Source organism: Daldinia decipiens, assembly GCF_022478715.1.
Source record: "Daldinia decipiens strain CBS 113046 unplaced genomic scaffold F4813scaffold_56, whole genome shotgun sequence".
Lineage (NCBI taxonomy): Eukaryota > Fungi > Ascomycota > Sordariomycetes > Xylariales > Hypoxylaceae > Daldinia > Daldinia decipiens.
This window is the reverse complement of record NW_026054599.1, coordinates 38,353-61,294: the sequence shown is the minus strand read 5'-3', so window position 1 is coordinate 61,294 and position 22,942 is coordinate 38,353. Positions and strand designations below refer to the sequence as shown.

The 22,942-nt window shown below is 46.2% G+C and overlaps 8 protein-coding genes across 8 annotated transcripts; 5 read left to right on the top strand and 3 right to left on the bottom strand.

The window, feature by feature from the left end:
• Nucleotides 1-153: 153 nt before the first annotated feature.
• On the top strand, nucleotides 154-2,650 carry F4813DRAFT_383627 (putative rerric reductase like transmembrane component; the record flags this gene model as incomplete). Its single annotated transcript, XM_049245967.1, has 4 exons — nucleotides 154-286; nucleotides 353-680; nucleotides 1,025-1,026; nucleotides 1,353-2,650. The coding sequence occupies 4 exons, from the start codon at nucleotides 154-156 to the stop codon at nucleotides 2,648-2,650; spliced, it is 1,761 nt and encodes a 586-aa protein (XP_049094893.1).
• Nucleotides 2,651-2,770: 120 nt separating this feature from the next.
• On the bottom strand, nucleotides 2,771-4,828 carry F4813DRAFT_286753 (uncharacterized protein). The gene has a single exon (XM_049240555.1). It carries the CDS (start codon nucleotides 4,655-4,657, stop codon nucleotides 2,891-2,893), a length of 1,767 nt encoding a protein of 588 aa, XP_049094892.1. The 5' UTR covers nucleotides 4,658-4,828; the 3' UTR covers nucleotides 2,771-2,890.
• Nucleotides 4,829-5,426: 598 nt separating this feature from the next.
• Nucleotides 5,427-6,942, top strand: F4813DRAFT_376352 (uncharacterized protein). Its single transcript, XM_049245111.1, has one exon. The coding sequence runs from the start codon at nucleotides 6,026-6,028 to the stop codon at nucleotides 6,647-6,649; it is 624 nt and encodes a 207-aa protein (XP_049094891.1). The 5' UTR covers nucleotides 5,427-6,025; the 3' UTR covers nucleotides 6,650-6,942.
• Nucleotides 6,943-7,726: 784 nt separating this feature from the next.
• Nucleotides 7,727-8,130, top strand: F4813DRAFT_400509 (uncharacterized protein; the record flags this gene model as incomplete). The annotated part of the gene is made up of 1 exon (XM_049248275.1): nucleotides 7,727-8,130. The coding sequence occupies one exon, from the start codon at nucleotides 7,727-7,729 to the stop codon at nucleotides 8,090-8,092; it is 366 nt and encodes a 121-aa protein (XP_049094890.1). The 3' UTR covers nucleotides 8,093-8,130.
• Nucleotides 8,131-9,735: 1,605 nt separating this feature from the next.
• On the top strand, nucleotides 9,736-11,021 carry F4813DRAFT_376350 (uncharacterized protein). Its single transcript, XM_049245110.1, has 2 exons — nucleotides 9,736-10,480; nucleotides 10,574-11,021. Exons 1-2 carry the CDS (start codon nucleotides 10,150-10,152, stop codon nucleotides 10,918-10,920), a joined length of 678 nt encoding a protein of 225 aa, XP_049094889.1. The 5' UTR covers nucleotides 9,736-10,149; the 3' UTR covers nucleotides 10,921-11,021.
• Nucleotides 11,022-12,261: 1,240 nt separating this feature from the next.
• On the bottom strand, nucleotides 12,262-15,413 carry F4813DRAFT_286722 (uncharacterized protein). The gene is made up of 5 exons (XM_049240554.1): nucleotides 15,139-15,413; nucleotides 14,930-15,048; nucleotides 14,190-14,867; nucleotides 13,061-14,127; nucleotides 12,262-13,010 (listed from the first exon to the last, which is right to left on the bottom strand). Exons 1-5 carry the CDS (start codon nucleotides 15,201-15,203, stop codon nucleotides 12,648-12,650), a joined length of 2,292 nt encoding a protein of 763 aa, XP_049094888.1. The 5' UTR covers nucleotides 15,204-15,413; the 3' UTR covers nucleotides 12,262-12,647.
• A 557-nt stretch (nucleotides 15,414-15,970) lies between these two features.
• On the top strand, nucleotides 15,971-17,449 carry F4813DRAFT_376346 (histidinol-phosphatase). Its single transcript, XM_049245109.1, has 2 exons — nucleotides 15,971-16,384; nucleotides 16,448-17,449. The coding sequence occupies exons 1-2, from the start codon at nucleotides 16,223-16,225 to the stop codon at nucleotides 17,222-17,224; spliced, it is 939 nt and encodes a 312-aa protein (XP_049094887.1). The 5' UTR covers nucleotides 15,971-16,222; the 3' UTR covers nucleotides 17,225-17,449.
• F4813DRAFT_376345 (folliculin-interacting protein N-terminus-domain-containing protein) lies at nucleotides 17,450-22,528 on the bottom strand. The gene has a single exon (XM_049245108.1). It carries the CDS (start codon nucleotides 21,803-21,805, stop codon nucleotides 18,164-18,166), a length of 3,642 nt encoding a protein of 1,213 aa, XP_049094886.1. The 5' UTR covers nucleotides 21,806-22,528; the 3' UTR covers nucleotides 17,450-18,163.
• Between the last annotated feature and the right edge of the window lie 414 nt (nucleotides 22,529-22,942).

Genomic DNA, 22,942 nt, shown 5'->3' with positions numbered 1-22,942 from the left:
ACTAAGCCGGCTAAACCGTAGGAATTCTTCTTTTTGAGGGAGAACTAGAAACCAAGATTTCTATCCCACAGCTTGATTCTTTCACGATAGTCCAATCCCTCTTTTCGATTTATCTATTTCGATCTAATTGCGCTTAGAATCTGAGCGGTCAATATGAAGGTCATTTTAATCATCACTATAATCGCTTCGTTAACGGCGGCTACGAGCCTAGGAGGGCATGGTTTCATTGGATACGGTATATCTATATACGATCCGATCTGCGCCTATGCCTGCCGCAATGTTATAAGTCTATATTAACTCAACTGTTCTGCTTCTGTGGACCATAACAGCATGAAAAGGCACTATAATCGAGGCTTTATGACTTCGGACGATTGCTACGCAACAGATGATAGTTTCCTTCGCAGTTTTGCCTATTGTATCAGTACTCACTGCTTTGATACTCCTCTCTCTGATCTTGAACATTACTGGACCAACTTCCTCATAGGCCGTAAGCCTGGCCAGACTAGCCCAAAGGAATCGTACTCTATTACTCTAACCCATATTGATCCGCCGCCGGCCGTCGTGGTCAACCCTACGTCGATGCTAAGCCAAACTACACTAGTTGCTGAGGAAGACTATTTAAGCGAATATGATCATGTCTTCTCTTTCCAGCAGGTAGAAACTAGGCAGACAGAGTTTGGGTTCGTCAATCACCAATATCTTCTTTCTTAAATGTTTAATGCTAACTCGTGGTAAAGACTAGTTCTTCTGATCACTGGTGCGGCTATACCCATAGCATGCTCCCTACTCCGCTTCGTCCCATTCCCTAAAGAATCAACAAGCCAGTTTAACGCGTACTTCATTGATCCGCCAATATTCGGCCGCAGACATCGACAGCCATTTCGCAATCTTGCCCTTGTGCCTACCCGTGGCCAGGCCACGCTGATAGTGTACTTCATACTCATTAATGTGGTATTATTATGCATCGACTATCCACCAATATCAAACGATGATGGAAATGCCGAACTATTGCGATGTTGAACAGGAGTTGGTATCTCCTGCAGAGTATGGCATATCACTTCAACGTCTAGATCCTCGTGAAAGGCCCTAAACAGCTGATGATAGCACTATACTCTGAAAAAACTGTAAAGATCTACTGATCGGATAGGATATATAAGATAAATACGCAAGATAGGGCCATAAGCTGTAAATATGGGAAAATAACGAATGTGTCTATATTGAATGCATAACTGAATGATGATGATCGTGGCTATCTGATCAGAAGAATACGACGAATATTAGACCTTTATATGGCCTGTGACTTAAGATTACATAATAATACCCTTGCTCTTGGCAATGTGGCACCACACCAGTTCAATGTGTTGCTAATCATATGGGGATATTGAGCTTTGCTAACTTTGCGCTCCTTGTGCTGTATGCAGGCCGAAATAATATACTCTTGTCTATTACTGACTGGTCTTACTCAACGTTCCTCCTTCTTCATCGCTGGGTCGCAATCATCTGCACGCTCGAAGCATGCATGCATGCCTCTATATATTTAAATGCATACATCGCCTTTGGCACATTTGCTGCCGAGAGCAAGAAGACTTATTGGATATGGGGAATCGTGGCGGTTTCATTAATGACCATTTTACTTCCCACGAGCTCACTTCCTTTACGTCGGAAGTTCTATAGCCTCTTCCTCACTTCCCATTTCATCTTCGCTTTGATAGCTTTGATCGGCTGCTACTTCCACGTTTATCACCGATACATGAACCAGCGGGGGTACGAGACGTGGGTGTATATCGCCTTAGCTTTCTGGGCTTTTGATAGATTTATGCGCTTTGTTCGACTCGCACGTAATGGAGTAAGAAAAGCCGAAGTCAGTATTGTAGACGATGATTACATCCGCCTCGATATTCCAAACATTACCGGACAAGGCCATGCATATCTGCACTTCCCTACCCTCACTTGGCTCGCATGGGAGAATCATCCGTTCTCCGTGCTAGGAACTATGATGGCCGATGAAATACAAAAAGCATCGAGTGTGGCCACGGCCGGCGAAGACACTAGCATGCCTTCAGGTGATATAGAGAAAGCACCAGCTCAAAGGCCCATCGCTTCCACCACTGATGCCGTCGATTCGGACGGTTCAACCTCCCCGCAGACCACGAGCCAATTGTTCAGGCCAGGCTTAACGTTCTTTATTAATACTGCCGGAAAAGGTCTGACTGCCGCTCTCCGTAAAAAGAAGACATTGCCCGTTCTGGTCGAGGCCTCTTACGCCGCCACGTCGCTCGACGAACTCCGTATGGTCCCAAATTGCATCCTCATTGCCGGGGGTGTAGGAATCTCTGCCATGGTCCCAATTCTCCGTATCCGTACCGGCCGTATGCGTCTTTTTTGGGGTATGAGGAATAAGTCGCTAGCTGAGGCGGTGACGACTTTCTTAGGCCCAGATATCCTTGTACCAAATATAATAGGGGAAATTGCGGCCGGAAGACGATTAAATCTACGGGCAATTCTAGGGCGCGAGGTCGTCGGGGACGGCGAGACAGCCGTCGTCGTTTGTGGGCCAAACAGCATGGCGGATGAGACACGAGCTATTGTCTCTGAGCTTGGAAGAAAAAGCCGAGTGGTGAAGTTAGTTGATGAGGCGTTTAGTTGGTGAATAATTTAGTAGAGATTGCGGCGCACCTTATTTGACAGACATGTATTGGCAATTAATATAACGATTTTGTCCCATTTCCTAACCAGGACATTCTACATCTGAATGCCACCGTTTAGATAATTTCCAGCACCGGTAAAGCTAGACACACCACTCACGCTATCTGGACCATCATTATTCTTAATAAATGTGCGGAAACACTTGGATTCGATAGCCTATGGAGGTAGGTTTGTTCCCGATTTCCTAGTTAGACTCGCTACCGTTAATCTCACTCCAGATCTCAATTTTATCGATGTCAAATTCCAGTACCCAATCACTACGACTCGGATTTGCCTTGTAAGTTACTTCTCCTGCTCGGCTATCTGTGCGTGAATCTATATTCACGTCGACGCCTCTACCCCGGTGTCTAACTTCCCCGCGTCTTAAACCATCCCGAAGCGTAAGCACTACTCCCCCCCTTTCTCCTCCAATATCGTCAATACTAGTAGCACGTCCAAATATGACATTCTCACTACCGTCAGCATCGACGGTGGTACTCCATCCCGCTGCCCCAGCGACCCCCTGGTATAAGTCCTGGCTGGGCGCAAGCTGGAATAACGTGCATTGCTGCTGCCCCTCGGCGTTAGGCCTAAAGTCTGCACGGGCTAGAATATGGGAGCGGTCCTCTTTGGGCTTCGGGCTGAAAAGTCCGAAGACGCAGAGTTTCCCCTTTGCCGGCCCGGTACCTGTGGCCTGCCCGGCAAATAGCACTATGGCCTCATCGGGTACGTCTTGGATGGCCTGTGCAAGGAATGCTGGTGTAGGTAAGTTCGATGAGACATAGTATTTCATGCGCCGTAAGTCTGGACCGTAGGTAGAATGAGCGAGGAATGTATTGAGCTGACTCGCTCGCGATCGAGTGAGCACCGCGTCGGCTGGGATGTGAGGAATAGGTTCGGATGAATCAATAATATCAAAAGTGCCCGGCTTATCCAGAAAAGCGAGTGTGAGCAGCCGGTAGAAGGGGTATAGCAGGTACGGCGAAGATGTTCTTAAGGCTTGGTGATATGAGGGCCAGGTTATAACTCCCGATGCGCCTGCGTTTAAGCCTTGAGATTCATCCTGGTCCTGTATAAAAGCGGTACAGATGCATCGTGCCGCATCGTCAAATTGTGATAGCTCAATAGAATTCTGTCCAGAAGTGACAGTCTCGAATTGTAGCGCCAACATGACCTTCACAAATACCTCTAATCGTGGTACCGGGATCGAAAGAGTATGCAACTCTGGCAGTTTCTCGTCCGCTTTGATCTGCTTCGCAATAGATCGGAACTTGTCCCGCGGCACGTTTGCTAGCCCTGGGGGCACCTCCTCCTGTGTCGAGTATATTACCTCTAATAGGTCATGATAAATCTCGTCACCATCAGCATCGTTGTTCAGCCCGCAAAGATCATGAAAGAACTCGTTAACATCGAAAAGATTGCGGTGAGCGAGCTCGTTCACACGCCGCCGCACCTCATCTTGCATCGTGGCGGGAACAGTGCTGTTAGCTAGGCTCTGAAAGATTATGCGGTCGTGGTCCGATCGCGTTCGCATCCGCGAATGGTTACACTCGTCAAAGATATACTTATTCCTATCCGACAGCGCCCAGGCCAAGGCTCGAGCGATCTGCACTAAGGTGAGACCCTCTGGTTGAAGATGATGCGGCCGCGTTGGAAATGGTAAAGTGCTAAGGTAAACGAGCATCTCATAAATGATCTTCCCGACTTCGGCGCCTTCGGGGTTTCGGGGAAGGCCAGCCTTAGATTGTAGAAGAGAGATGAAGGCCAGCTCGGTCAAGGTATCTCCATCGCCCGAGGGAGCGCAGCTAGATGCCGATGCGAAAGTAGCTTGAAGGGCCTGCTTGTCTTCTAAACCGATTACGCCGTTCTGGACAATACCGTCAAGGCGTGACATAATATGGTCCTTGGTCAGCTTACCCTGTGCAATCCACCTGTTAATTGTTGGCAGATCGTAGTCGTAGTCTCCCGCCATTGTGTGTATCGAATAGAACAAATAATAGAATAATATCCTAGGGGGGAGGGGATGGTAGGAATATAATTTAGAAGGGGAAGAGTCAAAAGAGCTGATTATACGTTTTTACAATTTCGTATCTTTGATACTATATACATATACGCGACCATTTCGGCTCAATGTAATGTAAGGCTTCAGGGGTTATTTTTAGTAAGCTTGGCACCCTTTTCCCAGCCGAAAGGACCCTTTATATCCCCAGGTCCAATGATCGACAGTAAGTTCAGTCCCAAAATCTTGGTCGGGAGTTCCCGTTAATCCTAGTTAATTACCTAGTGTTACATTCTTCAATTGACTATTCTAAAGTTCATATACATACCTGCTTGTGTATTTGGGCCGTGGCTTATTCATAACATAACCTAAGATATACAAGTCTAAATGATTAACCTAGGGAATTAAGAATGACTTTGAATTTACTTAGAAATCTGCTATTATGAATGGCTCGACAGAGGACAATCAGTGCCTACACAGATTGCCTGAAAAGGTAGGTAGATGAAGATGTTGCTTTGTACGCCACACGCCTTCGAGAGGCGCGGGCAGCCAAACATGCGAACTAACCAACCAACAGCAATGATAATTAAAGGATATCTATGTTTAGAATAAGCAGCTTAAGATAATTCCACACTTAACCCGGTTGAGAAAATTGTGGGTGATTACCGAAAATGTTGGTGTCAGCAGATAATTATTCTGCTACCAACTCGACAAAATTATATGAACACTTTGGATTTTCATCGTGGGGTTCATCATATAGGATCAGAACTTCTGATCAAGACAAAACCGCTACAACGTTTCATATCACTATGTACAAAACCACGCGCTTCGTGCCGCAGACGCCTTTTCCCCTAACCCACCTATGTACTAGTTAAACGGGAGGCACGCACTCTAGAATCGGAAATCTCCCCCATCAGTAGGTATCCGTTGCCGACGATCAGCCCCAAACGCTACCTCTTTGGGTTGCTGTCTGCCTGCATTAGGTAGTTGTAAAAAGTCGTGAGGATCCTTTTCACTCATGGCATGGTAGCATGCTGATTCCTAGGATACTTCACATCACGTCTAAGTTAAGCAGGCCGAAGTGTATTAGTTATAGACCAGGCTGCCGATAATTCCGAGGGAGTAAACCGGCGAGAAGAATGAAGGAATGAATGTTTAAAATATCTAGCAGCTACCTACGTAGAGAGGAGAGAAAAGTATATATTCTCTATCACCTCCCCTCATTGTATAACTTGAATTAACACATTATCAATCACCATCGTCAACTTACTTCCATATAGACGAGCATTCATTTCCTCAGACACTCTTTACATTTTTTTACTACGCTCATTTCAATCCACGATGAAGTTCACTTACTTGCTCTCTGCCTTCTTGGCTACATTAGCCGCCACTAGTCCCATTGCCACCGTATCCGACCCGGCTGAGAACACAGAGCTCGTCACTCGTGCTGATAACGCAGTAGAGAGCGCAGAGTTAGTTGCTCGTTCTCCGACTGTGGAAGAGACACCTCAGTACGCGGCTATCAAAGCGAAACACTCGAATCTAAAGAAAGATCACTATTATTACTTTTACGTAACATGGCCGCGTGGGTCAATAATCCAGGGGGACCACGAGACGAAGGCTGAGGTAGAAGAGTTGAGAAATAGTCTGGGCTTCGACCATATCGGGATTATAGTCGGCCAAGTAACCGAGACAGAAAAGACCGTGAAAAAGAAGTCCACCCTCATCAAGAACTTCCAGGCTAGATTATTCCATTTGACCAAGGACAAATCTGGCAAGTCCGTATTCACCATGACTGAGTGGAAAAGCGACCATAAGCCGCTCCGCTTTGGTGGTGAGACAAACAAGAGAAAGCACGATGCGGTCAAGAGAAAAGCGCAGGACTGGATTGAAGATCACCCGACTTACAACGTCCAAACCAACAACTGCAACACATTCGTTCACAATATTGCTACGTCACTTTGATGAACGAGTCGATATGTACCTACTCATAAATTAAAAGCAGATGATATACACTGGAGGTATGGCCTGGTACTGACCGAAAAGCATACTTCTCCTTCTTGTATGTAAATTTTACATTGGATCTTGGCGGGGTTATTGGGACAGGGACAAAAACAGGGACTTGATGGAGGTAAACATGTCGTACATAACACACTCGCTTTGTATTTGGTTTTCGGGCTATAAAATTTGATATATTCTACTCAATCCCATGTAACTTGTGACCCTTCTTATAATTTAATATCAGGCTAGATCTACCCTCTGCCCAAAACTTGAATGTCTTACATGAGTAGGATATAATATGAAGCAAGTTTATCCTCGAGTCATAAGCCTATCATCGATTTTCCTCTCCTTTAACCTTAAATACTACATGGGCTTGTTTACCGTAGGTGTGGACATATAAGTTGCTAACTACCTACGATGAGTAGCGGTAAATAATCTAGTATTATTAAATATATTGAACAAGACTTAGACGTCTTGGCCTTGGATCAAGCCCTATTAGACCTGATATCAAGGACTTTTAGATGATGACTGATGATGAAAGAAAGGAATGACTTGTATTAAAAGTGGATGATACTATGTAAAATGGGTGTGTGCGACCATAAATGGTACTTATACTAAGAATATGATCACATGATCAGGGTCAAGGTTACCTGATACACCAGCACCAGTTCAATATCGGCTACGAATCTATGGGGTGGCGTTAGGTCCTGCTTTACGACTTATCAACGGAGGCCTTCTTGGTTATTATCTTGGCTGGAGGTCTATATTATAGTTTCTCACGATATTAGCTAGGGCTTTCTTTGCGATTATCGTCGTTGCCATTCCAGAGACCTGTCGGTCAGTTGTAGGGAATGGGTATGTATCGCCACCTATATGGCAGCTCTCGTTATGGCATTATTTTCGGCAACGAGGCACAAGAGGAAATCCGGACGCTGACGTACAACCCATACAGAGAGGTCGGAATCGTCCTAATCCTTTAATTCCAATAAAGATGGCGGCCTAGAAAGAAGCGGGCATGATCTTTCGGTATGGCGCACTGCTATGTTCTGGCTATCTCATAGTCTTAAGCACTCTATCAACCCAACTACGGCAAAGATATGGATTCGATTCGTTGACGATTGGACTATGTTCCACTACCTCTTAGGCGCAGGCGCTCCCGCCGTCGCAAATCTTCTCGCTGATCGCATCGGCATAGGTTGGACAGACACGCTCGTCGCCTTCCTCTGGATTCCGTTTAGTCCTCTGCTCTGTGCCGTGATGAGATTTGGGCCCAAATGGAGAGCTAAAGCGCATGACAAGGCAAATGGGAAAGCAGAAAGAAAGATGGAGAAAAAGGCTGCGGTGGATATTGAAGTTGGTATGAGGAAAGAAACTGGTCTCCCACAAGAGAATGACGAAATATATTAGTCTTTCTAGCCTGCTGCTCATATAGGGATAGATAGGGCCCATTATTCACTTTGTTATTCTGATTTCATACATCAAAATGTTGTTCCCAAGGATATGGTATATATTAATAGTATACATATGATAACGCAAGGAATATTCGTTCATAATATAACGGTTGGGAGAGTTGTTCTAGGTACTACCGGCCTCATACTCATCGAGAAATGAAACAATAGACCGATCTATGTAAATATAATGATCAACGCGAAAAGATGCAATCTCAACAGAACTATAATGCTGATGATAGAAAGCCGGTCTTCTAATAATTTGAAATCGAACTCGCCTTTCGATTAAACCGTCGCTAGTTTGGACGTCTCCATATCGTTTTCTGGGTACAAGCCCTCCCTGGCATCATATAGCAGAGCGTTTAACGGGAGGTCTATAGAAGGAATATGATAATGGCCTCATCATTTCACTGGTGTATGTTTTGGAGCACCTTCGCCGCAACTAGTATATTTGCATGCTGAAAACGGACTTGCATGGCACGCGATACAGTCGCCTTTCCAGGTGTCCGAGTATTTTGTACCGCAGTGGTAGCAGGGTATGATCTTCATCGTGAAGTGTGGTTTTTATATTCAGAGATGCGATACGATATTCAGGAACCTAATTAGGTTGGCGAAGTTATGTTAGAAGAGGTGATAATGCTGTTGTCAAGAGAAACACGATCAAGGGAGTAATTTGATATTTATATAGTTTAGGTACTTAAGTTAGAATTCCACCTACCTAAGCAATGATGGTCCATGAATGCCTCAGCCAACTCTTGTCCAACCAGCCTAATCACCTTATTTTGTGCCACATACTCGTCACTTATGACTGGTAATTGATTTGTGGTGTACATAAAGCAACACGGTATGGGTAAATCTAATATAAGTTCACATGACTAAATCGCGAATATTCACAGACTACCTAGGTAGGTATCTACCTTATACCAAGATATGCTCGGTGTTCTATATGTCTAGAACAGGAGGCGTTAGCTGGTATAAAACTCAGAGCAGCGAGTTCTATTAATTGGTAATTAATTATAACTAACATTCGCTTGTGCTCATCTTGCTTACTGCTTGTTAAACGTTTTAAGATAGCTATGTAACCCTTGTAGATGAATTTTAGCTGTGTGTCCTGACAATTACGATTATAATTGTCGAATATCTTTCAATTAGGATGCAAAACTCTCCATCGCCTCAACATATCCAGAATCACATGTATTCTCTGACGAGCTGTTGAAATGTTACGTTCAATAACAGGAACTCCATCTCATTTAGCCTTTTCCCTAACAGCAATAGGTCGTCTCGCCGATAGCTCAAAAGTACCTATTCTATTAAGGCGAATATCCCAGCGAAATTTGTTCATGTCCAGTTGGGTAACATCTTGTCACCAGGCATTATGATATCCCTCGCTTAGGACAATTTGATGAAATAAGATTGGTTCGTTTCTACGGATGTGCCCGTGTTTCCCTTTGTCTCCTGAATACTCTACTTACCTTAAGCACCCCTATATTGTAAGACGATGAAACTTGATCGATGTGGTTAGATCGATCCGCGCGGGAAGCGCGGCTAGGATATTACAAGGTAGGTATTCGTATTCTCCCGCCGTAGCGTCGCGGGGCAGGGGGGTAAATCGTCGCATCATTTTGCGGGCTAACCAGGGATGAGGCAGGCAATTTCCACGTGCTAAGAATTCACTCCTTGCTTCACAAGCATCGTGAGACGTCGCCTACCCAAAATCAGCCTGAGAAAACTCATAGCAAGCTAAGATGAGACGAACTTAACTATGTTCTCTATTGTGCCTGGCGATCTAAAACCCGAAGCTATGGATCCATCTTACTCCACTGACATGGCGATCATTTGTATAAATAGTTCATATCAATCTCTGTAACCTAGAGCTTCATCTGTATCGTTCAGTTCTTGACGGACATTGTCTCGATCTTCTCATTATTATTTACTTCTTCTTGGCTGGGCCATATCATTTTCTTTACTATTTCTAATAACCTCTTGCCACCAACAAGTTACATCTATCCGTTCACCATGAAGTTCATCAACGTACTTTTTCTCGCTGCTTCCGTGTCAGCTGTTGCTATTGATCGCATGCATGTCGGTTCTGCGAGATCTACCGACCTAGAAGAGGCATCATCCTTACTAGCTAGGCATCATGCAGGCCGACCAGCAAACAGCCAGGGTAACGGGAATGAAAATGGGAAAGCTAGCAAGGCAAAGCAAGGAAGCAACTCTAACGCAGGCGCCGCTACTGGTAACACAAACAACGGTGCTGCTACCGGTGTTGCTGCCGGCAATACCCTCGTCCTAAAAGAAGTCAATGGCGTACCGGGCAACGAATGCCTCACCTTCCGCAATAATGGTATGCTTTCCATCATGCATAGCTATATCTAGCGATTAGATATAATCGACGTCTGTTTTTTGTTTTACCCTACTTACTTACAAAATACTACAGGTGAGATTGTCGATGCCGCTTGTGTCAATACCGCAGCCGACCGACAGATTACACCGACAACGCTAAATGGCAACTCCGTCCTAAGCGTGCAGCGTAGCTTCACAGCTGGGTTCCGCCCGGACCTTGTCGGCGTTAACGCTTGCGTCGGGTTCAACGGCACACACTTCCGAGCCGAGGATTGCGCCGCCCCAAACATCGAGCTTGTGCAATTCGACGGCACGGCACTACGGGCTCCCAGTGGCGCTTGTGCTCAGGGACATGACGGCGCCGCTCAGATGGTTGTCGATACCACAGGTGTTAGCTGCGCTACTTTCCAGAGCACAACTGTTACGCCTACGTCTCCGTAAAGGACGGAGAGGAGACTAGCGATAAGGTAATTAGGTAGATATAGTATTTATTTAATCACATTTTTAGATGCATTTTATATAACCTCTTAAATCTACGCTATACATACTCCTCTTTATGAAAATGTGATTTTATAAGTTATCAACGTTGTAAAACATAGGTAACAGATATAATGGGTAAGATCTACTAAAGAAAATTCTCAATGGTAAATATTTATGTGAAGCTATTCGTTGACGTCATGTTGAGGAACTACGCCGCAAATTTCACCTCGAAGGGTGTTCGAGAAGGGCGTTAGGGCTGAGTATGGTCATGGTTGGTGGCGCCATGAGAAAGACTTTCCGTTTTTAAGGTACAAAGCAGTAACTAGATTCATAAGGAGGGATGCAAGTCGAAATATACTGTAGGTAGTTAACTAAGGTAGCTGCTTTATTTACAATATGTACTTGGGTTTATACAATAATTTATTCCTTGTCCTCCAATCCTTATTTTTGGGCGGAGGTGGCACATCAGCATGTTACAAAGCAATGCTCATTCTTCAAGGCATCGTAGGCTCCGATAAATGGGTCCTCCGGTCGGAGACTTTACGGGCTAGCGACGGAAATATTTGAGGGCCCCGCCCGGCCGCTAAGCCGAATCGGTAGGTAAGACAGAATCGGGATGTGGTGATATCCGAGGACTATCCGTGGGCTTTCTGTACATGTTAGATTAAATGGGGATATAAACTGCAAGAGCTTCAATATTATTATTAGCGTAAAATGTGTGAGCCCCCCTAAACTTCCCAAGCCAAGAGTTGTCGATATATGTCTCCGATAAAATACCACCGCTAGCAAACTAACAGGTAATCCAAGTGCACTGTCTTTTCTGCCATGGCTTCGAGGAGCGGGGTTCCGCATCCGTTGGTGTTCTGGCTACAGGTCACCCAGAAATTCAATATCGAAAATTGTTGCCTTGAACGCGTAGCTAAGGGAAGAGTCCATATGTAAAAGGCGAGGCAGGTATGCTTGTCATGCTAGAGGATGGGAGTGTCAATAGGGAAGAAGATGGAAAGTTGAGGTCTCTTCTGCCTACCAAAAGAAAAGGGCATAAATATAACATTATAAGATCGAGCCTCTTCAGGTCCTGTATGGAAGTTAATATGATAAACTACCTTGCCTGTTACTTATATAAGATCAGGCTCAGTTTAAACCGAGGCATATCTACTTACTATTTGCCTACCTAGGCACATTTACCCGTAGATAGATGCGGCAGAGGAAGCAAGGAAGATTTAGACATGTCTGATTATATTTGCTAGCAATGATAGGATAGTCAAGTGTGTTGTATGCGGCGTCTATGGTCAGACTAGGATTGGATTTTTATTGAAAACTAATGATTAAATATTCAACCATGTCTCCCAGGATATAACCGAGGAGAGAAGCAGGTGTATTGGTAGTATATGCGCACCTAAATAGGTACCTATGAAACGTAGTATGGGCGCAAATTTATGTTCTAACCCAGCTAATTCGCGAGTTGTAAAATTATGATCATAATATTGAATATGTATTTTACCCATCGTCGGGCCATGCAACATTGTGGACCAAGGACATTGAAGCATCGTAATAGCTTGCGCCTATTCATATGTCGTATTCGGCTCACCAATCATTGGTAGCTTGCTGTGGAAGAATATGTTATCCTCGGTAGGACATACTAATGTTACAATGCATCGACATAACTATGGTTAGCGCCTTTCCATTTAGGAAATGTCCCAATCCTCTCCAGCTTCGTAGTCCATATCATGCTGATCACGACCGTGCCCATTACTAACATCTCCCTCCTCCAGCCCGATGGTCACACTACTACCTTCAGCGCTGGTCTTATCTCTGGCCCCTTGGTCGTCCTCTATACCATCAGCCATGGGCACGTTATCATCGGCATGAGTCTTCGTTTCAAACTGAGGTGCAGATGTGGCCCACGTAATTTCGACCTTGTCCTCAAGTCCGGGAATCGCGTTATTGGCAGACACACCCATCATAAACTGCTCTGCTGTTTTACGGTCCTTGAACGTAATATGTGTTGTGGCCGGATCTGTATGAATTTCCTTGAACTCCCCAATACCCTATAATGGATTAGATACTAATAGTAAATATAGATCTCTTTGCAACTCACAAAAAGGTATTGTCGTAATGCCTCATCCTTCTCCAGATTTGTAAAGTCTACGCCAGACAGCGCGATTATCTTGGGTCTGTTGTCCAAGGAATACGCAGCATAAGCTGCGTGTCTAGCTTCTATGCCCCCTCTGCCTTGGTAGCTATGCCCGCCCCTAGTAGCTCTCGTGACATAACGTCCACGGCCGCGATAGCCTCGGCTGCCTCTACCACGCCCTCTAATAGACCATGATGAGTCTTCGTGAATAGCGTCCGGATCGATCCCTAGGACATTAGCCTCCTCTTCTAAAGCTGCTAATTGGGCTCTAAGAGCCTCTGTCTGTGACGTAGGCTTTTTAGTAGTACCATCTGTTGCTTCCGAGGACGGACTTTTTCCAGAAAGCTTAGCCTGAAGCCTGCGCTTCTCCTCAAGTTGTCGCGCACGAAGCTCTTTCTGACGTTCTTCTAATTCTTGGCGTTGGAGCTCTAATTCTTCTCTCTTCTTGGTCTTTTCTTCGTGGGCCTTTTGCGCCTCTTCCTGCTTGCGCATGAACTCGTCCATGTCAAAGGGTTCGGTAGGCGCACTCTCTTCAATAAGCGAATTGCCATTGGTAGCTCCATTCTTTACGCCATTTCCGGCTGTCCCATTGACCGAATTTGGTCTGGACTCGGTATCGTCCTTGTGCCAAAACACCTTCACAAACCGGTTATCAAAGATTACCTTTGGCGAGCTCCAGGCGGCATGAGCTGCATCCCAAGTATCAAACTTAACAAGCGCAAGGCGGTCAGGCCCCTGTATTGAAATATCTGTGATGTTGCCAAACTGGGAAAAGTATTCACGCACTTTCTCTTCGGTGAAATATCCGTTGGGGATATTCTGGACTACGATGGCCGTTTTAGTCTTGTCATGTATAGGACCGCTTGTTGTATTAGGTGGTCGACCCTTTGTCCGTCTTGACTTGTTATGTTCGCGACGGTTGGTAGGGGCCGCCGTGGGAAAGGCAGGTAATTTTAGGGACTGGAATACCTGTGGCTGGTGTTGATTCGCTAGGAGCGGCATTGGGAAAACGGCATTGTTAGGATCATATTCTACTACAAGTTAGCGACGGCGACCAAAATATTCAAGTCACGTTCCTAGAAAATCTACTTACCATCATTTGCGGAAGGTGGAAGTGGAGGCATCATTAAAGAATCAGAACCATGCTCAAACTTGCAATTGCTTCCTCGAGAACAGTAGCCACGAGTCTCATAATCCCTGCACTTTTGTCTTCTCCGACGTGGCGGAAGAATAGAGCCTGAATAAACAGGTTTAGGAAGGTCAGGTAACTGAGGAATAGGAATATCGAGTTGATTCATCCTCTGGATATTTTCCATAAGGTTGTCCAAGTTTATCGGCGCCATACCTTGGTCATGCGCAGAGGGTTGAAAAGACGGTGGCGGTGGCAGTCCAAAGCGGCCACTAGATTTAGAAGATACCGGGTAAAGACCAGAAAACCCATTTTGATCTCTTGGCTTGTAAGATTCATCGAATCTCCCACCACGCTGTGAGAAGCTACCCCCTCTACGGGGCTGCTTGTAGGGCTGAGCTCCGGAATAAGAACCTTGGCTTGTTAAGATAATGTCCACGTCGTTATCGTCTCGATCATTATACGTGCGCTTTCGCGAACCGTTCTGGGGGAAGGCTGGAGCCGTCGGGGTTGTGTTGTATGGTAGATGAGGTTGATATGAAGGTATTAAGGGCGCAACTGGCGGAGGCGCAGGAGGAGCTCCTGGCAAGTAAGAACGATATTTAACGGCTTGGAAGACGTCACCTGTAAAGGCGGCCGCGTCTGTGATACATCAGATATTTAAGATACAAAGTCAACTCGCTAAAATGGGGAAGATCTTATACCTTCTCTGAGAAAATCAGGAATTTCCTCCTCGAACATCTTCCGAATAGACTCGGCGTCGCCATCGTGTCGTAGGAGAGCTAGAACGTAGTCGGCAAGTACATCCGCATCTGCATCGGATCTAAAAGTAGAAAATAAGATATAAAGGTTAGAAATAGCCATATGATAGGAAGTCCAAGAATAAAAATCTAGACGAGGTTGGAAAACATACGTATTGGCAAGGCGCCTTATGATCCAAGCTCTAAGAAGAGACGCGTCGCTCTCGGGAAACAACATTGTCAATTGGAAGCTTGGATCCCTATCTCAACATTGAAGTACGTTTCCTTGACAAAGGAAATAAAATGGTGAAGTTAACAAGTTGTAAATATTATGTGTCGAGGGTTGAAGGTTGCATCGAGTAACAAAAAGTTGACAAGTTCTCGTCGGTGATAAATGATTTACAATCGCCGTTGATCAAGCTCCCAAAGACAGAAAAGGGTACAAGGCTGAAAAGATCAATTGCAGTTCCAGAAAAATTCCACTGGCGGGCGCGATGTCATAAGCAGGCAGCCCCGGTCAAAGGCGATAAGGCGATAGGCATTGCTACCTACCTACATAGGTACCTACCTATGTATATAGCAGGTCCCACATCTTAACCCATACCTAAATGAACCTATGATTTGTGATTGGTGAATCCATGAATCATACATCATATATTATACGCCAATTTAAGTTTACAAGGTCGAACTTAACTTTTTCTACATCAGATTGTTTTAATCGAGCTTAGCCAACCACAACCGCTTCCAAAATGCAAGAAGGTAAGACGGTACATAGGTAACTACCTACCTGGGTACCTGACCATCTCTTCCCGGCGGAATCTGGGGGATAGGATTAGGTACATATTTGTAGAGAAAGTACATTTAATAGGTACTTATGAGGTACATATGTAGTAGGTAAGTTAGGTTAGGTACCTCTGCTGGAAGTATGTACCTCACTGTATTTGCGAATTAATGCAATCGATTTTTAGTATCTCAACATTCACATCGTTTTATTTCAATTTAAAATGTTATTCAAACGTGTTACCGGAATTTCCATATAACTAAGACCTGATATTACGATTCTCCAACAGATAGATGTAGCGTTAAGTTGTTAGATCATTGGATTTGTTTTATAAATCAATCCTTCGCACCCAATTTCCAGACAGAAATAAGTGCTGCCCAAATCCCAATAATCAGCCTTATTTCTTATTACCACAGTTAATACTCCATCCTGCTGAGTAGCATCAATCACTATCGAAATCATATCACCAAGGAATTATGGCCTTCACGATGCATTCCCACTCGGGCCAGTTCTGCCCTGGCCACGCAAAAGACCAACTTGAAGACATCGTGAAGCACGCCATCGGTCTTGGTTACACCACCCTCGGGCTCACAGAGCACATGCCGCGGACCGCCCCTGAGGATTTATATCCCGAGGAAGTAAGTTATCTCACTGCCCATCTTTTATCTGTGTAAATATAGATATACAACTAACACCTCCAGCTCGACAACCCAGAAGGCTCCCTCGCAGAGCTCTTCCCGCGGCACGAGGCATACCTCTTAGAGGCCCAACGCTTGCAAGTCAAGTACGCTTCTCAAATCCACATATTGATCGGTTTCGAGGGCGAGTGGCCGCGGCCCGCCTACGCGTCCATTGTGACGCAGCTCGCTACTCACCCTGGCATCGATTACTTCATCGGCAGCCTGCACCACATCGACGGGATTCCTATCGACTACGATGCCTCGTATTATGCGCGGGCCATCGCCTCTGCCGGGGGCTCTGAGGAGCTGGCCGCGGAGCGATATTATGACCAGCAGCACGCTATGCTCATAGCTCTCCACCCGCGCATCGTCGGCCACTTCGACCTTGTAAGGCTTCTATCCTCGGAGCCGGGGCGTGACATGCGGACTTCTTGGCCGGGAGTCTGGGACCGAGTGTGCCGTAACCTGCGGGTTGTAGCCGAGTACGGCGGGTGGTTGGAGTGCAACAGTAGTGCGTTACGCAAAGGGCTTATAGAGCCGTATCCGGCACGACCGATCGCCGAGGAGTGGCTGCGATTAGGGGGGCGGTTCACGCTCTCAGATGACAGCCACGGCATCGCGCAGGTAGGCACTAACTACAGTCGCGCACTTGAGTATCTGGCTAGTCTGGGCGTAACTAACTTATGGACTCTACAACGGGATCCTCACCCGGGACTATCGGCTAAGGGTGAAAAGGCCAAGGTAGTGGAAGTAGCAGTCTTACTGGAAAGCATTAAGGCCGTGGTGAGTAAGTGGTGATGATCGTGGTTGAACACGAGTAAAAGAGACGGGGAAAATACAGATTTCTTTAAAGGGGCTATATTATATTTGCGGGATTCGTGAGGTCTAAGAAGGTAAAACGACCGGGAGAAAAGGGGGTTGAGTAGTTGGTTGTCCATATACCCGTCAGTAGAAAATAGAATAAAGGTGAAGCAAAATCTAGGCCAGTTTCTTAATAGATTTTTCTTATTCCGATTTCACAAATTGGGGTTCATAAAATCTGTCACGGAATTCGTAAGCCCTGCTAGCTATTGCAAACCTCTCAGCTCTCAAGATTACTAATTACCTCGTGGTAATTTATCACAAATAACACTGCCTAAGATATGATGGTTGAAGGAAACCATCATAGCGTAGGATATACATTATATCACATAGCATTTATAAACAACAATGCTACCATCATTGCATGGTATCGTATCATTTCGCATCCCAGCACCAAACACTGAAGTGTCGAGTTATAAAAATCACACCTTTGCTAAAAAGACACACACTCGCACTGAAATGCTGAAACGTGCATGGAATTTTCATCCATCAAACCATTCCGTTAGACTTCCCCCCTGGCGTTGACACACCCTCTGAACCGAACGTGAAATGCTGGAACTCGAAGGGGGGGAAATGCAATAATGGAAATAAAATGTGTAATTATGCATGCATACTTATTGGGGTATCTTTTGACGAAAAATGCGTCTTTCCAATCTTCCCTCCCCTGGAAATGAGACCGGTGTTGGTAGTGGTACATGCTCGTATATTCCCCCGTCGTGACGCCACGCTCTGTTCTGTGCCCTCGAGGCAACTCAAGCGCAAAACGCGATAAAAATCAAGTCGTTAGTCATTATCATTAAATGAAAATTTCCCTTCTCTAGACACCAGAAACGAAAATGTCCTTTTGGAGAAGTTGTAGATTCAGAATTTGGAAAGTTATCCATCAGTGAGTTCCACATTCTCGAGCCATGTCCTAACCGCGGCTCGTAATATGCTCTCCCTTTCGCGGGTTATTTGGTAAGGAATAGTTGGGTTCGTTTTTTGGCTTTCTCTCTCCCGTTGGTCTACCACGTCCTGTACAACTCCGGACAACGCAGATAAGACAACCATTTTACATTCCGCGCGTGGTACTTCCTGGAAGTCAAGTTGATACGTCGGGACCTCTTGCTCTGTCGTTCGAGAAACTTCACTATCCCTTCTCTCTCTCCGTCTGCTCGCTGATCGTGAAGATGTAGCCGAACCTCCCTTACTCACATCACTACTGTGGGCGATGACTCTCTCTACGGCGTCAATGAGCGCTTCATCGAAGGTAAACAGCTCCTCTTCTTCTATTTTATCCTTAATAGGCTGTTCGTAAGGCGAGAGCGCTGGTGTTATCAAAGAAGAACCATATGGCGACAGGTAACTGGCCGTGTTGCGGTCAAGCAATATTTTGGGCTTGACTAAACGCCGATAGCGGAGCCGTTTAATAGTAAAGTTGGTTGTATCAGCAATAATAGCGCTGCTTACGTCAACCCAGTGTTCTGCAGGCCACTCTGCAGGGATCGAATTAAGATGAGCTATAGGGGTTGGTTCCGCGGCTAGAGATTCTCGAACTTCATCTAGGAGGTCTCCCTGAGGTGGGATTGCCTGTAGCGTGAAATCCGGGTGAAAGCGTTTTAACCACCCGGCAACATTCAAGGGAGCATCACCATCAATGGCCAGTCTAGAGAACTGTTCGAAGCCCTCGAGCCCACTACCTAGGCCAGGAGTTGAGAGGTAGCCACTACTAGACGGCGAACTGACGGCGGTCTCAAACGATGTAAGGTAGTCTGGGAATTGTACGTCTACATCGATTACTCCGTCGTCGTTATTAATCGACGTCTTCACGGGAGATTCGTATGCACCTAAGGGATCCGGGGTTCTCGACTGAGACTCGAGCTGCTTACTTTCCAATCTTCGAGGGGTATCTGGTTCTTGAAGTGGGGTAAGTTCACCCTCTGCCTGTTGCTTAGTAGGCGTATCGAGCAGCTGAGCTTCTCGAACCATTTCCGAAAGCTTGTCCCTTCCACTAACCGTTGCTCGAGTAGGTGATGCGAGTGGACTATCGGGATGGCCGAGAATGTCCGATGTCTGCGAGGTAGTAGCAGTTGAGTCTCGTCGTCTTGTACTCCACAAGCCGCTGATCACACTTCCCCATCGGGAACCTTGACGAGAGTCAGTACTCGCACGGCTGGCGTGGCCAGTACTATCACCCCTCTTGAGTGATCGTTTTAAATCATCCGCGGCAAAACTGCCACCACTGTTTGGTCGGGTGCCGCGGCTGGTACTACTCCGGTGCACCGTAGAGAAGTGTGGAATAGCCGAGTCCGGGACGATTGTATTGGCCGTCGCGGCGCTGCTCTTTCGCGTGTTGAGATCGTTTCCAATAATAGGTAGATTCGCTGGCTTGATGAAATCCGACGATCGACGTTCTTGGTTAGAGAGCTCCATGCTGAGATGCGCGAGCTGCGCAGGGATACCAGTTACAGACCTCGTTGTAGCTTGCGACTGTATACTAAAACTTCGTGTATGAGAGGCACCTCTCTGCCCTTGGCGCCGATTGATTTTTCGGCGTAGAGACTCTTCCTTATTGATCGGTACTATGTACGATGGTGGCGAGTGGCCAAAGGCTGCAACTGACGCGGAGGTTGCTGGGCGCTGGGCGCGGACTGTGGGCAGCTGCTGGTTAGCAGGCAGGAAGGCGGAGAGTAAGAATATTAACCTCCTAGCAGCCATTTTGTCCTTGGCGATTATAATCGTGCGAGATGGTAAGGAGGTATCCTCTTCGTTTTTTACTTTTTGTTGTTGATAACGTCGCCTCCGGTACCAAACTGGACTTAACGCTTGGAGCCACTCAGTATGTGTCGAAAGAAATGCCGTCAACAGATTAAAAAAGAAAAATCCTTGCTCCCTAGTCCCAGCCCACTTTGCAACCCATCTTGCCTCCTCCCTCCATGGTCCCCAACGACCCTGCCCTGTTATAACTCTGGTAGCTCGAAGACCAGACACAATTCGTATCTTAGCATCGTCAATTTCTTGGCCAATGCGTGCATCTTGCGCCAGACAATTTGGAGGTAGTGTTACAAGCTTTGCGTTTGTCTTAGACGGCTTCATTTGAGATGCATCCGAGTCTCTTCGACTCTTCACTGAAGATGTTCGAGCGATCTGAGCAGATACATTCGAGGGATACGGATCTGGAGCCGACATATCCGCCTGTTTCAGCATCGGGATCAATGTCGTGGCGACTATGGATTGCAGATGGGTAAGGGTCCTCATAATGATGTCCCAGTGCTGAGTTATCGCATCCATGCGATCCTCGACCTCATTACTATATGTCGACTCAAATGATTCCGAGCCAAAACCGGAACCGATCATCGTCCACCCAGATCGGCGCGCGGATCCGAAAGAGGAAGGGAAAAAGTCTTGTTCATTATAAGAGCTTGGCCCTCGAAAAACGGGCTTCGGCGCAGTTGCTGGTACGGCGTTAGGTGGATTTGAAGGAAGTTGAAGGACTAAAGCGACGGCATACATCGGCGTCCTCTTCTGTATGGGCTTCGACTTTTTCTTGTTAGGCTTAGAGTCGTCCGGGGAACAAGGAAACGGGAATCCTCCGCTATCCTCGGAAAAGCGGCTATGGGACGTCGTGGCCTGGGTAGGCGAATCAAGGTCGTCATTTGGTAGGTTGACTGGAAACAGGCGGGTCACTAGAATCTTGCTGCGGTCCTGCTGCCGGGGAGGCGCGGAAAACGCTTGGAAATGTGCATTTGCCGACTCTGATGTGAAAGATTGTGCTAACCTACTTGATCTCATACTAGATCTCCCCATCGATCCTCGGCCATCTCCTACGTATGAACTAGAGACGGCAGATGGTCGCGTCTCGCTTGGAATGATGTGAACCTTTGTCGATGTCCCCTTATAAGACATTACTTCAGAATTAGCAAAGATACAGCTGGAGAAGCTGGCCAACTCTTCGCGATATTCCCTAGCAGCTTTCTGGGACTCAGTTTCCACAGCACTATAGGCGCGGGACTGGGCGGATCCGCGTCGATCAAATGCACCTTGCCGGGGTTGAGGACTGCCAGGCTGGATAACTAGTGGCCTCGAGGTCTGCCCAAGGCTACTCTTCCGCGGCGATGTAGGAGCACGTCGAAGATCCTGCATAAGCGACTGAGAGGATGAAGCTGCACTCGGTGGCTGTGGGTGATCAACTGATGAACTGGGCGATGGAGTGTGGTTGCTGTCAAACAATAATGAAGGACTAGCAGAGCCTAAAGCATCTTGCATAATTATGATGCGAACATCGCGCACGTCGATATCAATATCGCCATCATAGTCGAAGGGGCTTGCGGAAGCCCCGGGTTGAACACCGGACGTGGACGACAATGGAAACACCTGGTCCTGACGATAGTAGAGAGCCTGCGTATCCGGGAACAAGAGACTCCGCGTGTGAACATCTTCCTGTATCGATTCGGGCGACAGTTTGGTCGGAGAAGAATCTTCTTGAGAATTCGTACCTCCAGTCGTTCCCGACGTTAGATTAAACAGCTTGCCCAACATTGTGGTTCCGGGTACTTTCAAGGCCCAAAATGCCAGGTATATACCTAACCAAGGTAATCAACAACGCAGGTAGAGTCGTAGAAACTACCGATGTCTTAACAGGTACCCATCCAGTGGCGAGGGCCCTCCGCGGTGTTGACCATGGCGTAGAAAGACATTGAACTAAGCGAAACGAAGTTGTCTCTAGGTGATGTAGGATAACACAATGGTGAGAGTCAGATGATGTAGTTATAGTGGTAAACAAGAAATCGAATCCACGGCAAACTAGGAGCTGAAAGCTGAAGATGAACAAGGCAACGGTATCCAATCCAAAGGAACGTCGTAGGCCACGAGGCCGTGGAGTGACAAACCAAGTACAAGTCGCACGCGTTTAGTTGAAGATTTGTGAGAGCATGAGAGCGTGAAAGCTTGATAGCGACGTGATAATGTGCGTAATCGGAGATGAATGGATACGACGGACAGGGGCCCAGAGTCGAGTCGATTTCAAGGACACGTTGTTAGGTGCTCAATGAACCTTTTTCCCAAACAAATTTAAGTAGGTACATGTAAAATTCGAGGATAATGTAAAATGAATCTTAGAAAATTTACGCGTAATTGGTAAAAGGATGCGAATTGTGAGTAAGAGAAAGGAAGCGTCTTTCACGAGTAATGCGTAAGGTACGATATAAGAGTTGCTAAAATCGTCCCTCTCTCGAAGCTTACCTTAGGTAGGTTAGGTGCATATGTACCTACCTATGTATAGGTATATGTATGTAATAGGTACGGTAAGTGGGTGACCGCCTTCCCTCTTATGTAAGTTCAAGCTACCTTAGGTACCTATAACTATACGCTACTTCTTCAATGTTAAGGGTGCCCCGGCTATTCGATACTTCCAACAGTGTACCTAGCGTGAACGAAGAAGACATGAAGAAAAGAAAAAGAATAAGGTAGGTACCTACATGTATGTAGGTATATAGGTAGGTACATAGGTAGGTACATGCATCCTAGGAAAGAAGCATACCTATGGACATAACATTGCCGATTATGACGTCCAATCTCACCAGTACCCTTACCAATACAAACAAAGTACGACCAAATGCTAAGAGGAACGAACCTATGCTTGGATGAACATCTACTCGACTTTCTCAATTCTTCTTT